This window comes from Podarcis pityusensis (genome assembly GCF_964106645.2).
Source record: "Podarcis pityusensis genome assembly, chromosome: 13".
Classification (NCBI taxonomy): Eukaryota; Metazoa; Chordata; class Lepidosauria; order Squamata; family Lacertidae; genus Podarcis; species Podarcis pityusensis.
Genome location: NC_138038.1, coordinates 13,106,250 through 13,129,538, shown reverse-complemented (window position 1 = coordinate 13,129,538; position 23,289 = coordinate 13,106,250). Strand labels below are relative to the sequence as shown.

Genomic DNA, 23,289 nt, shown 5'->3' with positions numbered 1-23,289 from the left:
TGCAAACAAACCTGGATGAACATTCGATAAACAGATGTACAAGCTACTGCAGGAAGTTGCCATTGCTGCTCTCATTATCAAAAGAAGTGAGATCACAAATGCAGCAAGCCATGCTGCTCCAGGGAGAGTGCGGACAACATTTCTCTTTCTGCATTGAGAATGGTTGGGAAAGGAGTGTTTGAGTAGACTGCGGAGCCTAGCTTCCCCTCACCTCCAAGGCCAGCACATTGAACAAGAACAGTGGGGAGATGTTTCTGCCTGTTTCCTTTCCTTACCAGCCAGTATTAAATAACTCTTTTGCTTCTTTCCCATCTCGCATCCTGCAGTATGAGCCACGGGGTGTAACCTGCCGAGATCCCGTGAATGAGTGTGACATCCCTGAAACCTGCACAGGTGACTCCAGTCAGGTGAGATGGGCAAGTTACCAGGCAAAGATCTGATCAGGGGAATCAGGAAGATGCACTTCAGGGTTCCAGTCAAATCACCTCCCTTTTGAACACCAGGAGATGCCTCCCGCACCTCCAAGATCTGATTCTCCAGGGCCTTAATTTCTAAAATGAGATGCACATGGGCCAGATTCTGGCAGGAAGCTCTCAAGCTAATCTGGATGCCCTATCCTCCAATCCTAGCTATGTGGAGAACTGTGAAGTATCGTGTCCTGTTCTATATTGAATATTTATGTTTGCCTTTCCCCTCTCTCTGTATTTTTTTCTTTGCTCCATAGTGCCCACCCAATTTGCACAAGCAGGATGGCTATTTTTGTGACAATGAACAGGTAAGGTTGGTATCTCAGCTTCACACTTGGGTGTGATATCCCTGGCTTTGCTGCCAGTGAGGGGCATAGCTGTACCCATAGTCAGTTGCATCCATGTGCCTTTGCCATGCGTAGGCTGGACAAATCCTGGTCAGTTCCAGCACCAGGGAAGGAAAGCAAGGGAATGAATGTATGGTTAAAGTTGTTGCACCCACTGCCAGAGAAGTGTGCCTGTGCCTTTTAAGGGTTGCATAGCAGGTGAAAATTCTGCTAGGCACAATTTCTCCTAGCAGTGCATCACTGTGATAGGGGAAAGCCAGCTTTGGTGAAATATTCACTTTTAGGCAATTCAGAAAAGTACAAAGGAGCTCACTGCTAGCTTCTGTTACAAATAATAATGTCCAGTAGAATGGAGAAGGAAAACATATCTTTGTAGAGTGACCATATATTGTACGGCTTGAGAGTAGGGAGGAAGTCAAGAGTGTGATGAGTCAAGTCCTCTGAGCATGATGCAGCTTGCGTCTGATAGTTATATTATCAGACGAAGCTGATCAGCAGGACACACCTTTATTTGTGTCTACTCTGCTCTGAAAGCAGCAAGCTTTTCAGGCTCCCAGTGTTTTAAGATTTCCTGGGAATGCAGCTTCTTGTCTCCCTACCCATTAATTTATGCTAAAAGAAATTTCATTGGCTCCAAATATGGAGAAAGGGAAATTGCTTGGGGAAATTCTAGTTTATTCGTAGTGACCCCAAATTATCCAGACCTCTGCTCTGTAGAATAGCTACTCTAATGGTTCATGCAACCTTAAGTTCTGCAGAGACCTGAGGAGCTGAATCTGCACTCCCAGGCCCCATACATTAGAGCCTTCTATTTGTCCACGGAGGCATATGATCAAGTGAGGATCTTGTGAACCTCTAACAACTCTGACTTTCTGCTGCGCAGGGCCGGTGCTATGGAGGCCGTTGTAAAACCAGGGACCGCCAGTGCAGTGCATTGTGGGACCGTGGTAAGTAGTGCTCTTGGTCACTCAGATGAGTGGGGGATGCTTTTAGCGAAGCCTGGTTTCATGTTGCCACTACGTCCCCATAACATCAGTGGGTGATGTATGGCTGGGGAGGATGTGCAGGTAGAACTGCTTTGCTCCTGTTTTCCCAATGATGTGCATTGCTGCTGCCTACCAAGATGGGAAGCACAGGGCATTGGAAGCTTTGGTGTGGTGTGGCTGCAGCAGGAGGACCAATCCCTTCCTGCTGGTGTGCCTGTATCACACCAAACTCCCCATCTCTGTAAGTGACAGCAATACGCAGCTTTGGGAAGACAGAACAGCCACCCTACCTGCATAACCCCACCAGGTGCTCTTCCTGAAGGCTCTTCCTGTGGCTTTAAAAGGAGCAGGGCAAGGAGGACGTACGCAGCTGTATCACCTCCCATTTTGATACCCACTCTGTTGCCCCACTGCTCTCTTTTGCTGGCAGTGGGGTACAACTAGGCTGAGAGGCATATTGTTTGAGTTCTGGCCAGGAGGTTATAGACCTAGCAACCTTAGCTGGAGGTGGTTAATGGCTTGAGTCAATGAGGGACAGCATAAGATGATCCTGCAGCCATGCCAAGGGCTGAAAGGCTGATGAGGGTTCAGTACCAGCAAATCACTGATGAACAGATAGCAGTATCCTCAGCTTTCCCTGTCATTGTGTTCCCAAGAGATGCTAACATGCAAAATTTAATTGCGAGACAGAGAGAGAGAGTCTTCAAACTCGTCCATCTATAGGCTAGTTTCTCAGTGATACCCAGCCAATCTCTTTCTCTGTCTGTGCCTGGCTGGCTTCGATTCCATCTTGTATCCTGATTTTTCCAGTGCCAAGTCAAGAGCAGAGGGCAAGGGCTTTGCAGCATTTCACAACATTAGGATAATGAAATAGTCAGGGCTACACCCCAGCTAAAGACCAGACATGCTGTTCTTGTTTGGCACGATGTAAGAGGGGCTTAATTTGTAGTTAACAGTCTGGGTTGCTTAAGTTGGATGCTCTCTGAAACTGGCACTGACTTGCAACAAAACTTTGTACCAAGATGTCCTTAGAAGGCCTCCAATGGACTTGCAAGCTAGGTTTCCCGTAGTCTATCTCCTTGTCCGATTGCAGACCTATCCGCCAGCAGCTTCACTTAGGTTAACCCTTGCAATCCAGATCACAGTTCACAACATGCAGAGGCGCCTGAGGAACAAATACCCCTGAATGACCCAAGCTGTTGATTTAGATGAGAACTTTCAAGGTAGGGATAGATCATTCTGGGTTTGTAACAAAGAAGAACGTCAAAACAAAATAAAAAAATTCCTTCCTTTAGCACCTTAGAGACCAACTAAGTTTGTTACTGGTATGAGCTTTTGTGTGCATGCACACGTCTTTATGTACATGAAAGCTCATGCATGCACACGAAAGCTCATACCAATAACAGACTTAGTTGGTCTCTAAGGTGCTACTGGAAGGAATTTTTTAATTTTGTTTCAACTATGGCAGACCAACACAGCTACCTACCTGTAACTAGAAAGAGGAACGTGTCATCCACAAATAAGGCGAATAATTCCCTGGGATTCCATACAATCCAAACCCTGGTTTTCCAAATTGTGAAAGTGGAGAAGGGCAGAGCGAAGAAAGCAGCATCTTGACCTCAGTCGCCACAATAGTGGCAGCAAAATATACTGTCATAATCTGGTTAAACTGTGGACTATTCCGTTATGAAGGTTTGCCTCTCTGAGTGTAAAACTAAAACCCCAGATACCCAACCTGCTTTGCATTTGTCCTGCTGTTGTTAGATTGGGATCTTATGATACTAGCAACATTTTTGGACGGGTAATATAAACCCCAAGGCCTCACCAGCTTTGAGTCTGGTAAAAAGTTGTGTTCCATGGAGATCTTCCCAGTGTCACAGTAATAAATAAGTACAGTACTGTACTGCAAACTGCCAGTCATCTGAAGGCACCAGCGCCACCTTCAGATCAATGGTAGAATTACACCCTTCCTTGCAAAATCTTTTTGGAGCAAAACCCCGCAGGGTTTTTGGCTTTCGCTAGAAGTCCTGATGAGCAGCTGTTCAGAAGAGTAGCTCTGTAGAGAATGTAATGCTGGGTCAGGGAAGTATGGAGTCTATGTGTGTTACGTTCTCTGGTATGTCATACCTCCCTCTTCTTTTCCTCCCTGGGACTCAAGCTTCAGCTGAAAGGTTTTGCTATGAGAAGCTGAATGTTGAAGGCACTGAGCGAGGGAATTGCGGGCGCGAGGGGAACCGCTGGGTGCCCTGCATCAAGCAGTGAGTAATCTCAGATTTCGCCCTTTCCCAGAATGCACTGTGTCCCCTTCCTACAATGCACTGCACCAGACCACCACACTACCGCAGCCGCCAAGCTGGTGCAAAATCCCTTCTTTACGTAGCTTATCTGGTTCTTTCTCCTCCCCCTGCACTCAGAGACGTGTTGTGTGGATACCTCCTCTGCGCCAACGTGACAGGCTCTCCGCGTATGGGCGAACTTCTTGGTGAAATCACCACCATGACTTTCTATCACCAGAAGCGTTACGTTGACTGCAGGTTAGTGGAGCCTCACATTCTAGATCCGTCCGCAGTGGGGGGAGGGTTAAGCACTTCCTCCCCGGTGTTCTTTTCTCAGCAAATTAGCAAAGTCTGGCTGGCAGAGTCCTGCAGGCACACCACCACAGCTTCCATGTGGATTGCAGGTGTCTCTCACAGTACATCATGAGATGCAGCAACAGGAATTGTGAAATATACTCAGAGTCGCAAAGTGATTTCATGCTCTTTATTCAGCTCATAGTGGTGAGGAGGGATGAATAAATGTCCCCTCACAGTATCTGCTTTATATACATTATTTACACAATGGGCTGCACATGATTGGCTAATTCTGGAATTCTACTGTAAGCCAATCAGGTTGTGGATTCACTTCTATCTGGAGCAGGATTGGGTGGTTCCTGCCAACCAATCATACTGCTGCATTGTTCTAGGACCAATCAGACTGCTGCATTCTGAATCCTATTGTTCTAGGACCAATCAGACTGCTGCCTTTTGGATCCTATTGTTCTAGGACCAATCAGACTGCTACAGTTTGGATCCTATTCAACTCAGTACATAACACCCCTCCCCTCTAAGTTCCAGTCCTGCCCGGGAGGTCGCATTCATAGTCCTCAAGGTATGCCGGCGGCCTACGTGTGCGTTGTGGCCTGGGGTGTTCCCTGGTCCGGGCTCCGGGTTCTGGCTCGTGTTCCAAGGATGCTGGCTGTGATGCGGCTGTTTGGTCTGGTGCAACCGGCTCGCTCAGTCGTGGTTCTGGTTCCGGTGTCCTTTCGGCCTCACGGGTCCTCTCTGTATTTACTGATTCTGCCTCTCCTGCTGGCCCCTCCTGCTCTATGGGCCTCACTGCCCCGCTGTTCCCTTGGGACTCCTCTGACCTGTCCTCCTCCTGGTTTTCTCCCGGGAATCGTCGCCGTATCTGGTCGCAGTGGCGGCGCCAGCATTGCCCCCCATCCGTTAGCACCTCGTACGACACGGGGCCAGTGACCCTGGTGATTGTGGCGGGTACCCATGCTGGGCCTGCCCCAAAATTCTTTGCGTACACTGGGTCCTGGGCCTCGAAGGTCCGGGGGTTCCTGCCTTCCCCCACCACTACCTCATCCTGAGCTCTATCGGGGTGAAGGCGGTCCAATCTGATTGCAAGGCGCCGACCCATTAGTAGTTCAGCGGGGCTCCGGCCAGTCGTTGAGCTGGGGGTGCTGTGCTGTGCTAGAAGGAATGTGGCAAGGCGGTACTCCCAGTCCCCTTGCGTCATGCGGCGAAGGGTGTCCTTGGTGGTCCGCACCATGCGTTCTGCTTGGCCATTGGTGGCAGGGTGGAACGGCGCCGAACGGATGTGGCGGATGGCGTTCTGCGCTGTGAAGGTTTGGAATTCTCCTGACGTAAATGCAGTCCCGTTGTCTGAGACGAGAGTGTCAGGGAGCCCGTGGGTTGCAAACAGCCTGCGTAGTACCCGGATGGCTGCGGACGTGGAAGTGGACGGTACCAGTGCGACTTCCAGCCATTTGGTGTAGGAGTCCACCACTATGAAGAATGTTTTCCCCTGGAAGGGGCCAGCGAAATCCACATGCAGGCGTGACCATGGTGCTCGGGCGGACTCCCAGGACTGGACTGGGGCCCTTGGGGGATCTGGGCGGGATTCTTGGCAGGCCTGGCAGTGTTTGACCCAGGCCTCTATCTCTCCATCGATCCCCGGCCACCACACATAACTCCTGGCAAGGGCCTTCATTCTTACTACCCCTGGATGTGTCTCGTGTAGGGCTGTGAGGACCCTTTTGCAGAGGGGCTGGGGAACAACGACTCTGCTTCCCCATAACAGGCACCCCTTGTGGGCCGACAGTTCATGTTTGCGGGTTGTGTAGCCGGCGAATTCTGGCCCGGGGCTGCTGCTGGGCCATCCCCTCCACACCCAGTCCAGGACCCGGGAGATGACCCTATCTTTCTTGGAATGGTGTGCAACTTCTTGTGCCTGAATGGGGCGGTCGGGAAGCAGCTCCAGGCTCATAACCTCTTGTGCAGGTGCTGGGTCAGGGCCTGTTTCCGGTAGTGGTAGCCTGCTGAGGGCGTCCGCATGGCCCATCGCCTTCCCAGGTCGGTGAATCAGTGCATACTGGTAGCTGGCAAGGAAAATTGACCACCTGAGGACGCGAGGAGACAGCACTTGGGGGGTCTGCTTTTCGGGGGCAAACAAGCCAAGCAACGGCTTGTGGTCAGTCACCACGGTGAAGGGCCGCCCGTACAAGAAATCATGGAATTTTTTTACTCCCTTTACGATTGCCAGACCCTCCTTGTCGATTTGCGAGTAGTTCCGCTCGGTTGTGTTGAGTGTCTGGGAAAAGTACGCCACCGGTACCTCTCTTCCATCCGGGAGTTGGTGCCCCAGGACAGCTCCAATGCCATAGGGTGAGGCGTCGCATGCTAGCACCACCGGCAGCCTCTCGTCGAAGTGTGCCAAGACCGAGTTTGAGACAAGCAAGTCCTTGACTGCCTGGAATGCGGCCTCCTGGCGCTGGCCCCACACCCAAGGGGCCCGCTTGTCCAGGAGTCTGTGTAGGGGCTCCGCTACCGCCGCCTTGTGGGGAAGGAAGGAATGGTAAAAGTTCAATAGTCCCAAGAAGGCCTGAAGTTCAGTCTTGCTCTTGGGCGCTGGGGCATCACAAATGGCCCGTACCTTGTCCCCAGTCGGGTGGACCCCTTCTGCGTCCACCATAAATCCCAGAAAGTCCACCTGAGGCACTCCTAGTAGACATTTTTCCCGCTTCACCTTGAGACCCGCCGTCTGGAAACGGTGCAGAACGGTGCGGAGGCGGTCCTCAAACTCCTCTGGTGTGGGGCCGGCAATCAACACATCATCGAAGAAGGGGGTGACGCCAGGAATCCCTTTAAGGAGAGAGTCCATTATATTCTGGAATATGCCTGGTGCCACGCTGACACCGAATTGCAGCCGCTTTACCCTGAACGCTCCTCTGTGCGTCACAATCGTCTGTGCCTCTGCTGTGGCCTCATCTACTGGCAGCTGTTGATATGCTTGGGCCAAGTCCAGCTTGCCAAAAATTTTCGACCCAGCCAGGGTGGCAAGGACATGGCTGACCACTGGCACTGGGTATGCGTGGGCCGTGAGGGCCTTGTTTATGGTACATTTGTAGTCTGCGCAGATGCGGACCGAACCATTAGGCTTGACGGGTGTGACGATTGGGGTTTCCCAGGGAGCATTAGGCACCGGCTCCAGCACTCCTTGCTCTACGAGTCGGTCCAATTCCTCGTCTATACGGGGTTTCAAGGCGAACGGGACCCGGCGGGCCTTGAGCCTGACCGGTCGTACTGCGGGGTCAAGCTGTAGCGCAATGGGGGGGCCCGTATACTGTCCCAATTTCCCATCGAAAACCCCTGGAAATTCCTTGCATATGGCGTCCACGTCCACTTGTAAGCTAGTGTGGTTCACCCCGGTGACAGCTAGCCCCAGTGGTCCAAACCATGCCAATCCCAGTAAGCTAATGTAGGGGCCCTTGACCACAAGCAAGTCCAGTTGCCGCGTCCGCCCTCGGTATTGCACCCTGAAGGTCCCCACCCCCATTGTGGGGACCTTACGTTTCTGGAAGTCCCGGAGGGTGAATGGGGCCGGCCTGAGTTTGGGACCCCCAGTGGGACACAGTTTCCTTAAGGTCCTTGCCGAGATTATGGATAGAGTTGAACCCGTGTCAAGCTCCATGCGGCATGGGGCCCCCTCTATCTGTACCTCTACATAAATTTTCTCTACGTTGGGGTGGGGCAACTGGTATACCTGGAAGTCCGTGAGCTCCGTCGAGTTGCCTTGGTGCGTTGGGCCCCGGGACCTGGGGCTCTTGGATTGGTCATCTGATGCCTGGTGTCGGGTGGGCCGAGCCCGACACACCCGGGCGATGTGTCCCGATTTTCTGCACTGCCTGCACTCTGCGTTGCGGAAACGGCAGGTCCTCCTCTCGTGACTCTCCCCGCAGCTTGCGCAGTTCCCTCCTTCTCGTCGAGGCAGCTGTGGTCTGTGCGCTGCTTGAGTGCGCTGCTGTACTCGGTGCACCTCCTCCCTGTCGGATCCTGAGTCGTCGGTGAGGTCTTCATGGTGGACCCTCGGTTGGGATGGCAGGCTCGGCCGTGCCTCTTGGGTCGACCTCTCGGCAGCTTCTGTTGCCAGGGCCTCCTCCAGAGCGACCTGGAACGTTAGGTCCTTCTTAGCGTAGAGGCGCCGTTGCAGCTTCTCATCCTTCAGGCCACCGACGAGGCGGTCACGAAGCATGTTCTCCAGCTCTGAGAAGTTGCAGAACCGGGCGGCTTGGCGGAGAGAGGTCACAAACCCAGTTATGGTTTCCCCAGGGGCTTGCCGCTTTGCGTAGAAGGCATTTCGACGAGCCACCACTGAGGGCTGCGGCGAAAAGTGCCCCTTCAGCTGTTCCATTATTGTTTTGTATGGAACAGTAGCGACGTCTTCAGGCGCAAGGAGAGCCCGGGCGATTTCAAACGTCTCCTCTCCGCAGACGCTGAAGAATATCGCCCTCTTCTTGGCGTCTTCTTCGTCGGTGACCCCTTTGGCTTCTAGGAGGAAGGTGAAACGGGAGGCGTACGCTTCCCAGTCTCCAGATGCTGGGTTGAATGGCGAGAAGCTGCTGTTGGCTGCCATTCTGAGTTCCTTGTGCCCCGGAGCTGAAGCCTGGATACACGGTGCGAGGCAGCGGTGCGGCAGTTGGCGGTGCTGCGGTGCTGTGTGTGGCAGTCAGCTCAGCGGGATCCCACCTTCGTCGCCAGTGAAATATACTCAGAGTCGCAAAGTGATTTCATGCTCTTTATTCAGCTCATAGTGGTGAGGAGGGATGAATAAATGTCCCCTCACAGTATCTGCTTTATATACATTATTTACACAATGGGCTGCACATGATTGGCTAATTCTGGAATTCTACTGTAAGCCAATCAGGTTGTGGATTCACTTCTATCTGGAGCAGGATTGGGTGGTTCCTGCCAACCAATCATACTGCTGCATTGTTCTAGGACCAATCAGACTGCTGCATTCTGAATCCTATTGTTCTAGGACCAATCAGACTGCTGCCTTTTGGATCCTATTGTTCTAGGACCAATCAGACTGCTACAGTTTGGATCCTATTCAACTCAGTACATAACAAATTGTGAAAAGAAGTTGCTGGTAGGCTCCTCTCCCTCCCCCATTATCTCCACCAGCATTGTAATTATAGAGCCTTGTCTTTTTCATGTGTGGGAGCAATGAAGTATTCCACCCACACAGTGGAACTATTCTTTTCCTCTCCTAGGGGCGGCCATGTTCAGCTTGTGGATGGCACGGATGTGAGCTACGTGGAAGACGGGACGCCCTGTGGACCCAGCATGCTGTGTCTTGACCACAAATGCCTTCCTGTATCCGCCTTTAACTTCAGCACCTGTCCAGGCAGCTGGGGTGGCCAGATCTGCTTTGACCACGGGGTACAACTTGTGAACAAGTGCCTTGCTCTTAGCATATGCTTAGCAGTATGGTCTGCACAGAGGCAAATATTGAGCCATCTGCTCCAGTTTCCTCCAGGGGCCAAGTCTTGGGGACAATGATTTTGAAACTGGAGGGTTGAGAGGGAGCCTCCTTTAGCCTTTTCTGAAGTTGGAAAGTATGGATCAAAATGGATGTCATCATGACCCAGTCCATACGTTTAATAATTACGTTCTATGAGTGTAATATGATGTATTACATGATGGCAAAATCGAAAGTGATGGATGCATTTAATTTATTTGACAATAATCTCATTCAGAAATGGTCTCTCCCCGCCATGGGGGAAAAGGCTAGAAAACAATGCTTTGGCTTCTTTTTTAATGTGGTTGGGGGATTTAAATTTGTTTTTCCCATTTCATCTTGTAACTGTGTCCACGCCACCATAGGGGAAAGCAACTTGCTTCTTCCGAAAGCAGCCCAAGCGGGCATTTTTAGGATACTAACCAAACATCAGAAGAACATCTTCAAGGACCAAAGCATGCAGCTTCTTTGTTGGTTATAGGTCTGCAGCAATGAGGGCCAATGCATCTGCTATCCTGACTGGACAGGAAAGGACTGCAGTGTCTATGACCCCATCCCAGATCCAAAGCCCACAGGGGAGACAGAAAAGTACAAGGGTAAGTTTGCAGGTCGAGATTCTCTTAAAGGTGACCAGAAACTTATCTCATGCACTTGCAAATCAAAATTGCAAATGTGGTGGTCCTTAGACCAACATGAGGTCATAGCAGAGACCCTCCTCTGTGTTCTCTCTGAAGATCCCAAAGCCCTTTCTCGAATCTGCTGTTGGCTTCCACATGCCTTGTTTTATTTATCACATTCTAAATTAAGGGAGGAATACAAAAACATCAAACCTTTGGGAGAAACCTGAGTACATATTGAAATTGAAATACTTTATTGTCACTTGTACAACTTGTAAACAGGGAGATTACACGAGCACCCCCCCACTCAGCTCTCTTAGTCTTAATTCCCCTTGTTTACTGACGCACACCCACCAAACCCGAAAGTCAGTTGCCCTGTTGTTATCTTTTCATTCAGCAGCCTAACAGCCCACGGATAGAAGCTGTTCTTTACCCTGTTGGTGCGACTAGTCATGCTTCTATATCTTCTGCCTGAGGGCAAGAGATCAAGAAAGTGCCGGCCAGGGTGTGAATCATCCCTGAGAATTTTCCTCACTCTCCTGAGGCAACGTTCTTCCACTATTTCATCCAGTGGATTCACGGGACAGCCCATAATATCTTGTGCTGTATTCACCACCCTCTGTAGGCACTTCTTATCAGATGATGTCAAACTAGCATACCACACCGTGATGCAGTATGAAAGGACACTTTCTATTGTTGACCCGTAGAAGGAGGTCATCACTGTGGTTCTTTTCTCCCACAGCTGTTTTTGGAAGACTGTCCCAGAATCATGCAGCTTCAGTTCTTTGAAAGCCACCTCTTATTTTGGTTGTCAATCTACATGCACAGATTAAAGCCACGAGTTCTTACGCCCACCATTTTCTTTAAGCCTGCATTTAATTATTTCTCTCTTATCAGGTCAGACTGGCTGCTCCCTCTTTCTAATTCGGGCCCCACCTAATTCGGGCTCTGTCAGTCAAGCACCCATATTGTTGGACATTAGTCCATCTAGCTCAGTATTGTCTACACGGATTGGCAGCATCTCTCCTGGATTTCAGACTGAGGACTCTCCCAGCTCTAGTTGGAGATGCTGGTGATTTAAATGGGGACCTTCTACATGCAAAGCAAACGTTCTGCCATTCACCTATGGTTGTAACCTTAAAATACGTATATATATTTTTTGTCCCCTCTTCCTCTGCAGGTCCCAGCGGAACCAACATCATCATTGGCTCCATCGCTGGAGCAATCCTGGTGGCGGCTATCGTTCTGGGCGGCACCGGATGGGGATTTAAGTAAGCAGCGTCGACTTGCGCATGCTGTGCCGTTCAAATAGTGCTCCCCTGCACTGTATTGCCTGGGAGGGAGCTCTCTCGCATGTTCTGCTCCAGGTGCCCTTTGCAGTGAGCTCCTTTGGTGCCTGCACTCAGCTCTGGGGAAGGGGGGGGCGTTGAGCTGAGGCATGTCCCACCCCCCTACCAAGTTCAGCTTTTGCTGTTTTTCTCAGGGTGGATTCATACGACCATGGTTTTCCGGTGGCGTTGTCGTGGAAAGGCCACTTTCTAACTCCTTCACTTGGTAGTGTAGGGAAGGCACAGGGGCATTCCTGGGGGCGGTCCGGACATCTGCCTGGACTGGAGACAAGGATCGGTCTTACTTGGTGGATCGACACCCTGTGTCCAGTTCCTTCTCTGCAGAACCTTCAGTCAGAAAAGGAGGAGCCGGGGATTGATTTGAAAGCCTGGTTAAGATTCCTCCCCTGCTCCTTCAGGAGACTCCTCAACCATCCCAGGAAGTAGCCATCGGTGCAAGGGGAAGGGTGGCAAAGGAAGGTTTGCACATGGGGCTTATTGCCATGCAAAATGGGGCGCCGACTGGTAGTCTGTATCCACCCTCAGATAGGGGTTGGCTGCAGCAGGGAAATGTGACAAGCCTGGGCTGCAGGCTTAGGGAAAGCAGAGAGAGGCACCAAGCCTCGGAGAATATCAATTGATGGAGGCCTTTTTGACTCCACCTCCAGCCCAGTTGTGGCCGCAACTTTAGAGAGCGTTTCAGGTCTGCTCCTGAGCCCACTTATCAGGCTGACTCAATGCATTTTGCACGGCGCATGTTATGGAGAACGGAAGGCACCCTCTTGTGTTGAGAGCCACACTGGGAGTGGTGGGGATGGGGGCGGACTGATGTGGTGAAGCCCAGCTCCTGGTGAATGGGGGCACACCAGAACAAAACGTTCACCATGTATGATGTGTTAAAATTGCTTTCCGGTGTTACATTGCCACCTGTAAAGGCAGAATATGAATTGGTCTTAGGGAGCTTTCAAATGGAATCGGTGACCGGGCTGGGGTACACTGGTACAATTGCAGGTTTTGATATGCCATTAGCTTTCCCTCCTGAACCATTTCAGGCAGTTTGCCTGTACTTGCAGCAGTTGGAGCAGGATCTGTGTCCTGCCCCTGCATGAACATGGGCTTGTAGGAGTTTGGGAGGGCTGTAAGTGCTGTCATCTCCCACCCCAGTTCTTAAAAATCTGTCTTAGGAGTGTATGTACCTGCATATCTTTAACTGCCATCTGCATTGCTTTGAATTGGGGCCTTTGCATCCTCTTTAACCTCTGTCCATTGCCCTCTCACCTAACAAACCGGGCTTTTTCACCCAGTTGACCTGCAGCATATTACTGCAGGGAAAATTTGTGGGTCCAGCACCCTGTGGTTTTGCTTTGGGTAGAAGGGTCACTTGGCGTTAGGTCATCTAGACATGGGCTTAGCTACAGATCACTGTCTGCTTTGGGAGGGTGGGGCTGTTTGGGGGGAAGCAGTTATTCAGCATTGGGGACTGGGGGTTAATGGCAGCATTCAGGAGGTGGGCTGACCGGGGGGGGGGCTGGTGGTGGTGTTGGGGTAAATAAATAATGTATTGGGGAGTCACACTCTTCCTCTCTGATCCACACCAGGCTCCCTGTTTGATGTTCTGCATGGACTGACACTTGCATGAGTGAAAGAGGAGTGTCTGAAATAACAGTCGCATGACTCAAAATACTGGCTTTAAGGAGATGGTGGCTGGAGGGAGGGGGTGTTGGCATGGAGGTGGGGTGGGGGACAATACTCTACTAAGCAAATTCCGAAGGCACGAGCTGCAGGGACCTCAGAGTTGGCTCCTACAAAGTGAACTGTAACCCACTCAAACCCCCACCCCAAATCTCCCCCACCCACAAAAATAATTGCTGGTATTTGTATGTTGTATGCGCCTGCCTGTCTACACTACTGCATTGGAAAGCAAGGCACAACAGACCCAGCCAAACTGCTGTTCTGGACGCTGGGATGAGGGAGAGAATGGGGAGGGGTGGAACGCCCTCTTGGCCCTCTGGTTTCTAGCTAAAATAGCTGACCACCTTCTCTCCAGGTCTGCAATTTCTTCTCTGGAATTACGAGCATCTTCAAGTCTCTCTCTAACACATTCCTCAGTTATATACTTCTCAAGCGTTTTGAATTGTTGTTTTTCGGAGCTTTTCTTTTTTTAAAGGAGAATATGCCATGAGATGATCAAAATGTGCTTTGAGGAAAGGGTTGGTGGTCATATTCGGATTCTTTCCTTACTAGAACTATGGGGTGAAGGTGGTAAGAAAAAGAAAAGGGTGTGCCTCAGCAGAGGGCCCAATAGCACGAGGCTGAAGGAAACCATAAAACCTTTGCTGTGTGGGAAATCCCCTCTCCTTAATATAGTGGCAGCTTTGACCACATTTCTTCTGTTCTCCAATTGCTACCTGTTTTTAACATGCTCCTTTAACTTGCTGCTGAGGGCTAGAAACATGCTTTAAGAAGCTCATACCCAATATTAGAAATTCAGCACAAACATTGACTTTGTACTTGAGGCCCTTGTGCGACTAACTTGTGTGCCGCAGGGGAGATCCCGGCGAATCTGTTCCTCCTTTCTTGGCCTTCCCAAGGCCCTTTTAAAGTTCCGACAGGAGCTATGTCAGCTAAGAAGAATAGTGGTGGTAGATCTCTGCACAAAAGCTGTCCTGGATGGTAAGGAAGATGTTGCATGCGTGGCTGGGTTTTGCATTACCGACCATGGCATGCGGCACGAAGACTTGAGGCAGTTAGGCCACGGTGTACCCAGCTGAAGTGACCTGCTAACCCCCGTCCCCCTCTCTCTCTTTCCTTCTCTCCTCGGCTTGCAAAGGAACATTCGCAGAGGAAGGTATGATCCGGCTCAGCAGGGCATCTAAGCACCACCCCTTGACGCCACCCCCTTCATCGCTCATCCCCTCCATCCCATCCTCCGCATCGCCTTCATCCCGCACTCCCTGCTTGCAATGATCATGTGGGTGGCTGAACCAGCTCTCTTGCGAAGGCCCCTCTCAACCAAGAAGATCTCATCTGCACCATCGCTTCTCTCCACGCATCCATCAGTGCCGGCATCAGCAACGCTTTGCTCTCCATTCCTTAGTTGGCTTGCGGGAGGAGGGCCTTTGGGCGATAAGCAAAAGGCATCTGGGCTTCTTCTCCCCAGATTGTAAGGCTTCAGCCATCTAACACAACGACAGGCCCTGCTCTCAAATATTGGATGATAATGTTGAGGTGCTTGATGTTAACCTTCGCCCTTAGTCTCTAAGGCCCACATTTTGACATGTTACCTTTCCTTATCTGATGTGGTAAAGTCCCCATGAGAGGATTTTACCCCCCTTGGTTTCACTGTGAGGAGTTCTCATTTTGAGCGGGCCCTCATGGTGAAAGCAGGTATTTATCACGAACTGTGTTTGTTCTGACATGGGGAAAAAGGGCTCTACTTTCAGGAAACCTTGTGTTGACCTCTCCACCTCACCATTACATGTAAACCAATCGCTGTATTTTCTGTGCTCCCCCCATTCTGTTAAATGAAAGGATATGCGCCATATTTTAGCACACATACAGGCCCTCGCATATTATAATGAGCATTTGCAGCCCTGAGATGTATTAAACCCGCCCAAGAAACCTACAAGATAAACCATTATTCCTGGAGAAACTGAGGCCAAGAGAGAGCAACTTGACTAAAGCAGTCTGTGAGTAGCAGAGATTTAAACCCAGGGGCCCTGAGGCCCAATGCTGTAGCAATGAACTTCACACACACCTTTTACTACCCATATAGATACCTGTGTTTGTGCATACATACACACCTGCCCTGAGTATATAATTACCTGTGGGATATGGGGACCAGGGCCTTTTGCGTGTCCCCCTCCCTCAATACATGAAGCATTCGGTTTGACCTGAAGCCCCCATAAAATGTAATGCTCCATTAGTAGTATTTCAGTGGTTGTTTCTCACCCAGAGTAGCCCTGGAGGCTGCAACACTGTGGGAAGGAAACTTCTCAGGTGCTTTCCTGCTCAACATTGCTTCCTGTGCCTCTGGTATGTTTCCACTTGTAAGGGAAATATATATGGTTATCCTTTCCTTCTGTGTGGCAGAAACAGCCAGGGGAAGGGCATTTTGAATGGGAAAACGGCCAGTTAAGAAGCTCCATTAAGGCAACCCTTAAAACTCCTGTTCTCAAGTGGCTGCTTTTATAGGGATGAGGTTGGGGGAATGATAAAACCATACCACTGAATTTGCACATGCTATACAGCCTTTCAAGCATATTCTTCCCCTGAAAGAAATCTGGGCACTAGTCTGTTAAGGGTTGCTAGAAATTGTAACTCTGTGAGGGGTAAATTATAGTACTGTACCCAAAATTCTTAAAGGAGGGGAAATGTGCTTCTAGTGTGTTTTAAAGTTATAGTGTGAATGCAGCCTGTGTTGAGTACAGCCAGAGTAGAGAGGACCCACTCAAGCAATTCTTTGCTGCCATTTTTTGAAAAAGGAACATCGTAACTCATGGGTGCTGGGTTTACTTGTGTGCAACTGTATGGACATTGGCTGTGAGTTAGCCTAAAGATTCTGTGTACGGCTCGGACTTCTCTGCCTGCCATGTATAGAATGTAAACCTTATATAAATATGGGTCTCGTCAGGACCCACACAGTTAGAAAAACTTCATCGCAACAAAATACACCACCTGGTCCAGCCAGGAAGTCTTTTAGCAGATTCGTTTGTAAAGTTGTACAGTGGTACCTCGGGTTACATACACTTCAGGTTACATACGCTTCAGGTTACAGACTCCGCTAACCCAGAAATAGTGCTTCAGGTTAAGAACTTTGCTTCAGAATAAGAACAGAAATCGTGCTCCGGTGGCAGCAGGAGGCCCCATTAGCTAAAGTGGTGCTTCAGGTTAAGAACAGTTTCAGGTTAAGAACTGACCTCCGGAACGAATTAAGTACTTAACCCGAGGTACCACTGTAGTATGCTATAACTTACCATAGACCTAGACATAAGCAACAACAAAGGCCTAGTTCTTGCACACAGAAAGTAACGCAACTTGATCATATTGAATTGCAAGACGGGACTAATGTGATTCAATGCCCTCTATACAAAAAAAAAAAAAAAAAAAAGGAAATGTCCCCACATTTAAAAAAACAAAAACAAGTTAGAGGAAAGGCTTGGCTTGAACAGTTAACCCTGACATACTAATATTCCATATGCACTCAAAGGGGTATGGAGCAGTATGCAGAACTGGACCCTAAGTTACAGTATTCAGGTATTACAAGGACTGATGGCTAAGTGCTCATTAGTATTCCCTACCACGGTAGGTGGCAAATTTGGACCTTTGAACGTATCACAAAAGCCAGTGATAGCCAAAGAAGGTCTTCTTTTAAATCAGTATGATTACCTCGCCCATTAACATTCACACAGGAACAAGCTCTCACATCTGGCAACTCAGTGATTTCCCTTTCTGAAAAACCATGAATATCACTTGGAACCTGGTACCACCCTAATGGGGAGAAGAGATCTGCCCCTGCTGTGTGCTATAAGAGACACATCCATGCTTATCTGCTGCTGTCCATCCATTGTGTATTATTTTTGTGAATGTGACCTGGCAATCTCCCTTGGCATTCCTCTCATTTCATGGCTTCATTGTTCTTTGGAAGTTTAAAAGAGCCAGCAGTTTGGGAACTAGGGGTGGAGACTGTCCTCTGTGGATGGAGACTGAGCTGGAACAGATTCACACAAATATTAGGTTGAACAAGGTAATGATGTGATTAAGTGCTTTTTCATTCAGCATAGTAAGGTAAAGGGACCCCTGACCATTAGGTCCAGTTGTGGCCGACTCTGGGGTTGTGGCGCTCATCTCGCTTTATTGGCCGAGGGAGCCGGTGTACAGCTTCCGGGTCATGTGGCCAGCATGACTAAGCCGCTTCTGGCAAACCAGAGCAGCACACAGAAACGCCATTTACCTTCCCGCCAGAGTGGTACCTATTTATCTACTTGCACTTTGACGTGCTTTCGAACTGCTAGGTTGGCAGGAGCAGGGACTGAGCAACGGGAGCTCACCCTGTCACGGGGATTCGAACCGCTGACCTTCTGATCGGCAAGTCCTGGGCTCTGTGGTTTAACCCACAGCGCCACCCGCGTCCCTTTTCAGCATAGTAAAGAGAGAGGTAAAAAACCCACCATGTTATACGTTGTGGCAATGCGGCTCTTGTTTCAACTGCTAGCACCCAGTCATGGAACATGTCAAGTAGTAAAAAAAGGAATGCACCAATGGCCACATGCAAAGTTCATTCATTTCATGGAATCGTAGAGTTGGAAGAATTATATGACTCTATGTCCCCAGCAGTTATCTAGTCCAGCCCCCTGCAATGCAAAAATCTCAGCTAAAGCATCCATGACAGGTGGCCATCCTACCACTAGTTAAAAACCTCCAAGGAAGGAGAGTCCATAACCTCCCGAGGGAGACCGTACCACTGTGAAACAGCTCTTGCCATCAAAGTTCTTCCTGAAGTCTAGTCCGAATCTTCTTTCTCGTGACTTGAAGCCATTGGTTCGAGTCCTACCGTCAAGAGCAGGAGAAAACAAACTTGTTCCCTCTCCCACAGCCTATATTTATTTATTTTCTTACATTTCTATCCCACCTTTTTTGCATCATGGAGCCAAAGTCAATATACACGAATATAGCACATGCCCAAAGGCACATGTTGGATTATTAGGGAGGACTTTCAGGAAACTTTGAGCATGCACATCTTTTACCGGAGGAACCTGTGGGATAATTTGTAGTCATATCACATTGTAAATAAGTTTTATTATTATATGGATATTGAATAGATGCTGCCATCTGCCCTGAGTAGGGTGCTGCCTTTATTATTTGCAGGGCTTGATTGACAGGCAGAAATTCAATAGGCGCAGCCTTTAGCATGAAGCGGTGAAACTGCACCTGCTGAACGAATGTCCCTGTCATGCCTACCATTAAATGCACAGGAGCCCTGCCAGGCAGTGGTGCATTTGGAGCAGGACTTTAGGGTAGAGGTCCAAGGGCTAACGCTGCAAAAGGCCCCCAAAATACAGTGAAGTGAAGCACACTACCATCTAAAACATGGGTTGGCAAACTAAGGTCCGCGGGCCGGATCAGGCCCAATTGCCTTCTAAATCCGACTAGCCTGGGAATCGCTGCGTGGATTGCCAGCGCATGGATCACCAGTGCGCACGTTCTTTCCCTCCCTCTCCCTCACACGGCGCCTCCTCCCTCCCTCCTCCTGGCTTCTCCCTGCCCTGCCTAGAGGAGGAAGGGGGCTGGGCTTTGTTGGTGCCAGCAGCAGCAGCAGCGCTCAGGTGGCCGCCATTTTAAGCAGCCCCCCTCCGGAGCCCTTTTGCGCGCCACTCATCATCCTGCCGCCACCAGCCCCTGTCGCTCGCAAGACACAGAAGCCGCAGTTGGCTGAGTACCCCTCTTGAGCAGCCACCCATTAAAGCAGCCCCTCTCTGGAGCCCTTTCGCGCACCGCTCATCCCTCATTCATTTCCCCCCCAAAAATATAGTCCAGCCCCCACAAGGTCTGAGGGACAATATAATATATTATAATAATAATAATTTATTATTTGTACCCCCCCATCTGGCTGGGTTTCCCCAGCCACTCTGGGCGGCTTCCACAAAGACCAAAAATACACTAAGATATCACACATTAAAAACTGCCCTGAACAGGGCTGCCTTAAGATGTCTTCTGAATGTCAGGTAGTTGTTTATCTCTTTGACATCTGATGGGAGGGCGTTCCACAGGGCGGGCACCACTACCGAGAAGGCCCTCTGCCTGGTTCCATGTAGCTTTGCTTCTCGCAATGAGGGAACCGCCAGAAGGCCCTGGCGCTGGACCTCAGCGTCCGGGCAGAACGATGGGGGTGGAGACGCTCCTTCAGGTATACTGGGCCGACAATGAACTGGCTCCCTGCTGGAAAAGTTTGAGGACCCCTGATCTAAAGAGCACACACACACATCCATATGACCGTTAAGCCCAGAGTCTAAGATTACTGCACCACAGCTGCCGGGAAAGAAAAGTGAGCACCTTATCCACGATTTCTCCTGATCAGAGCAGGCAAAGGGGAGTATGTGGAAGGAGACTGTTCTGTGAAATATGCAGGACTTGGGACATCTGGGGCTTTTAAAATATAATAATAATCCACACGTTTTGTGTAGGGATTGCAAATCAGATTGTATTTGTCACTCTGGTTACAGTAGCAATGAGTTTTCAATATATTATTTCCCCAACCACTCCCAAAGTGTGTTTCCATGCTTTTGTGCTATAATTGCTGCACAATATCTCTCTCCTAAATTTAACATTTTGAAAATGTCAAAATTCAGGGCACAAAGCAGAGTGCTGTCTAATTCCCAAAGGAATGAGCTTTATGTGAGTTGCGTAGCTGTGGCTGACGGATACAGAATCAATAAAATATGTGAAAGAAAGGTTAACTACGTTTTTAAAAAATGGTATACCAAATTCAATAGGGGTACTTTAAAAGCAGAATATGATTATGGACTGAAAACTAAATTTCAAGTTGATGGGTCCACTGCACAGAAAATTAGCAGGTGAATCTTTGTCTGCCATGGAAATAAATGTTAGGCAAAGTGTCACCCATGTAATTTCTGTTAGTCAAAGGAGTGGAGGTGGCGATCTTGAATTCACTGTTTTGCATCCTGTGTTTCTAAATCCAACAACATACACAAACGAATATTACAAAACAGAAAATTAAAATAATAATTAGGGTGGTGGGTTGTTGTTTTTTTTGCAAATTTTAGACATTAAATATTCCCTTGAGAATTTTTTATTCTGTTTAATGCATACTAGCAGCAATAACCCCTTCTACAGAGTTAGAAAATAGATAATTGCACCTATTAGACTGGAACGGCTTAAGAGTAGATGCTTAACAATAAAATCCTATGTTAATTCAGAACTAAGGTATAGATGAATCAATTTCAAATTCTGTTTATCATTTTCCCAGTCTTAACAAATCAGTCCAACCCATTTTTGTTTCAGTTAGTGATTTTTTTATATATATAAAAAAAGCTTCCCTCAAAAATTGTCACAACTTTTGCATGCATTTCTCCTAATAGACACATTTTTGCAAGTTATTTTTTCTAATGTAATGCTAAATTAGGAAAAATTGCTTGCAATTTTTAAAATATATGGATTTGATGCATACGTGCCCCCTAATAGACACATTTTTATACAAATCTTTTTAGTTGGAGAACTGCCTCACAAAACGTTCAAATTTGGTAGCTCTGCTTCTGTTTGCATAGTTTCTGGACCTGTGAATTAGGGATATTTGCATTAAAATGCAGAGTGAACCAGATTTTCATCCCTGAGTCCCTCAAAGTTCAATGGACTTGTTCTGTTAGAAATGTGTTAACTGCAGTTGTAAATTACTAACAGTTTTAGAATTCTGAAATGGATGTCATTCTCTGCCTTGGGCCCATAATGGGAGAAGCGAAGAATTTCTGTTGTGGCAGAAATCTTGTACATGGTACAAGATAACTTGATTTCTTCCTATTTCCATAACACCTGCATTGGAAAAAAACAACTTGAATTTGTAAAATGGCAAATGGTCTCATGGCAACAGCATTAATAAAAAAAACCCCAAGACAATCCCTTTGCCAACCCCTTCCCCCTATCATGGCAAAATCTAATATTTGCTGGTATCACCAAACCAGCAGAGGGGCCCACTGCCCTGACGCTTCCACTATTTTCACTTTCTCCAGCTGTTTTTGGACTACAACTCCCATCATCCCTAGCTAGCAAGACTAGTGGTCAGGGATGATGGGAATTGTAGTCTGAAAACAGCTGGAGACCCAAGTTTGGGAAACACTGATCTAAAATGTGTGAGAATTGCCAGAATTTGCACATCCCAGTTAAAGGGCCCAATGAGAGTGCATTGCTTGAAGTCCCCACAATCTTGGCGTCAGCATTGTGGGTTGGGAAGCAGTGAATCATGAAAATGGTGGTTAGGTGAAGCCCTCGTTGGTGGCCCAATGTCAAAAATAGGCCCCCTTTGTACAGGCTGGGTGAATCCTATTTATCACAAAGGCATTTCAGAGCATTGCCAGACATTCAAACCGACTTTGGGAGTTCTGTTTCTGTAATAATAATATTATTATTTATAATTTGTACCCCGCCCATCTAGCTGGGTTTCCCCAGCCACTCTGGGCGGCTTCCACAAAGACCAAAAATACACTAAGATGTCACACATTAAAAACTTCCCTGAACAGGGCTGCCTTAAGATGTCTTCTAAATGTCAGGCAGTTGTTTATCTCTTTGACATCTGATGGGAGGGCGTTCCACAGGGTGGGCGCCACTACCGAGCAGGCCCCTGCCCTGTTCCCTGTAGCTTTGCTTCTCGCAATGAGGGAACCGCCAGAAGGCCCTCGGCACTGGACCTCAGCGTCTGGGCAGAATGATGGGGATGGAGATGCTCCTTCAGGTATACTGGGCCAAGGCCATTTAGGGCTTTAAAGGTCAACACCAACACACTGCAAATGTGAATTGTACACGGGTTAGAATGTACATTCAGCTGAAAAATGGCTCCGCTGGCTTTCCGTTACGTATTAATGACATTTACACAGGCACCCAACTTACACAAGAGTATTCTCTGTGTCAGTGTCTGCAGATCTGCACTGTAACAAGTTGTGGTGTTATGCTTAAGAAGACCAACGCCCAGCGGCGTAGCGTGGGTTATCAGCACCCGGGGCAAGGCAAGTAATTTGCGCCCCCTAACCCGGGGCAAGGCAAATAATTTGCGCCCCCTAACCCGGGGCAAGGCAAGTACAGTAATTTACTCTCCCAAGCAGCAGCAGCAGCGAGGCTTCTCTTTCCCCCGCGCTCTCCTGGAGCTGCCTCTTTTCTTTCCTTTTTTCCCTTTCTCCAAGGCTTTTCGCTTTCTCTCCTTAATTGATTCCTCCTCCACACCGCAGCGTTTCCTAGCTGCTCCCCCCCCCCTTCCCCTCTCTCTCCTCCTCGCTCTGCTTGCCTTGCCCTGCACCGGCAGCAGCAGGTGCAGCCAGACCCCCGCCAGCCAGCCCGCCCGCCCGCCCACCCGGCTTCCTCTCCTTTTTTTGCCCGCGGCAGAAGGCTTCGCTCTCCCCCTTCCGCGACCTCCTCGCCAAGCCGAGCGAGCGCGGGCTCCCTAACCCGTGGATTTTAGTAGGGGCAGAGAGCTGCTAGTGCGAGCGCGCCCCCCGCCCATGTTGCGCCCGGTGCGGCCGGCCCCCCTGGCACCCCCCACGCTACGCCACTGCCAACACCAACAGTCTTGTCCTTCCAATCTCTCCTTCCCATCCCAAAGTATGAAACAGTGGGACCTAGACTTCAGTGTTCAGCAAGCACACCACAAAAAGGCATCTCTCCAAATCAATGTAGCCTCGGGTGCAATTGGGGAACGTTGAATAAAAATAGGGGGGAGGTGGAAGCATAAAGAGAGAGGACATTTTTGAAAAACC

General features: G+C 49.1%; 1 protein-coding gene across 7 annotated transcripts in view; it reads left to right on the top strand.

Annotated features, from left to right (window-relative positions):
* ADAM11 (ADAM metallopeptidase domain 11) overlaps positions 1–23,289 on the top strand; it is a gene marked incomplete at its 3' end in the record, with an annotated part of 84,394 nt that overhangs the window by 57,253 nt on the left and 3,852 nt on the right. For 3 of the 7 annotated variants that reach the window (XM_080976669.1, XM_080976668.1, XM_080976673.1), the window contains 9 exons: positions 327–407; positions 725–775; positions 1,698–1,761; positions 3,959–4,058; positions 4,215–4,334; positions 9,620–9,788; positions 10,349–10,463; positions 11,665–11,755; positions 14,643–16,501. In XM_080976669.1, coding sequence (XP_080832795.1) covers positions 327–407; positions 725–775; positions 1,698–1,761; positions 3,959–4,058; positions 4,215–4,334; positions 9,620–9,788; positions 10,349–10,463; positions 11,665–11,755; positions 14,643–14,688 — 837 coding nt within the window. Of the gene's footprint in view, positions 1–326; positions 408–724; positions 776–1,697; positions 1,762–3,958; positions 4,059–4,214; positions 4,335–9,619; positions 9,789–10,348; positions 10,464–11,664; positions 11,760–14,642; positions 16,502–23,289 lie in introns of those variants that run through there. The other 4 variants (XM_080976671.1, XM_080976670.1, XR_013978547.1 and 1 more) reach the window with 3 other exon arrangements.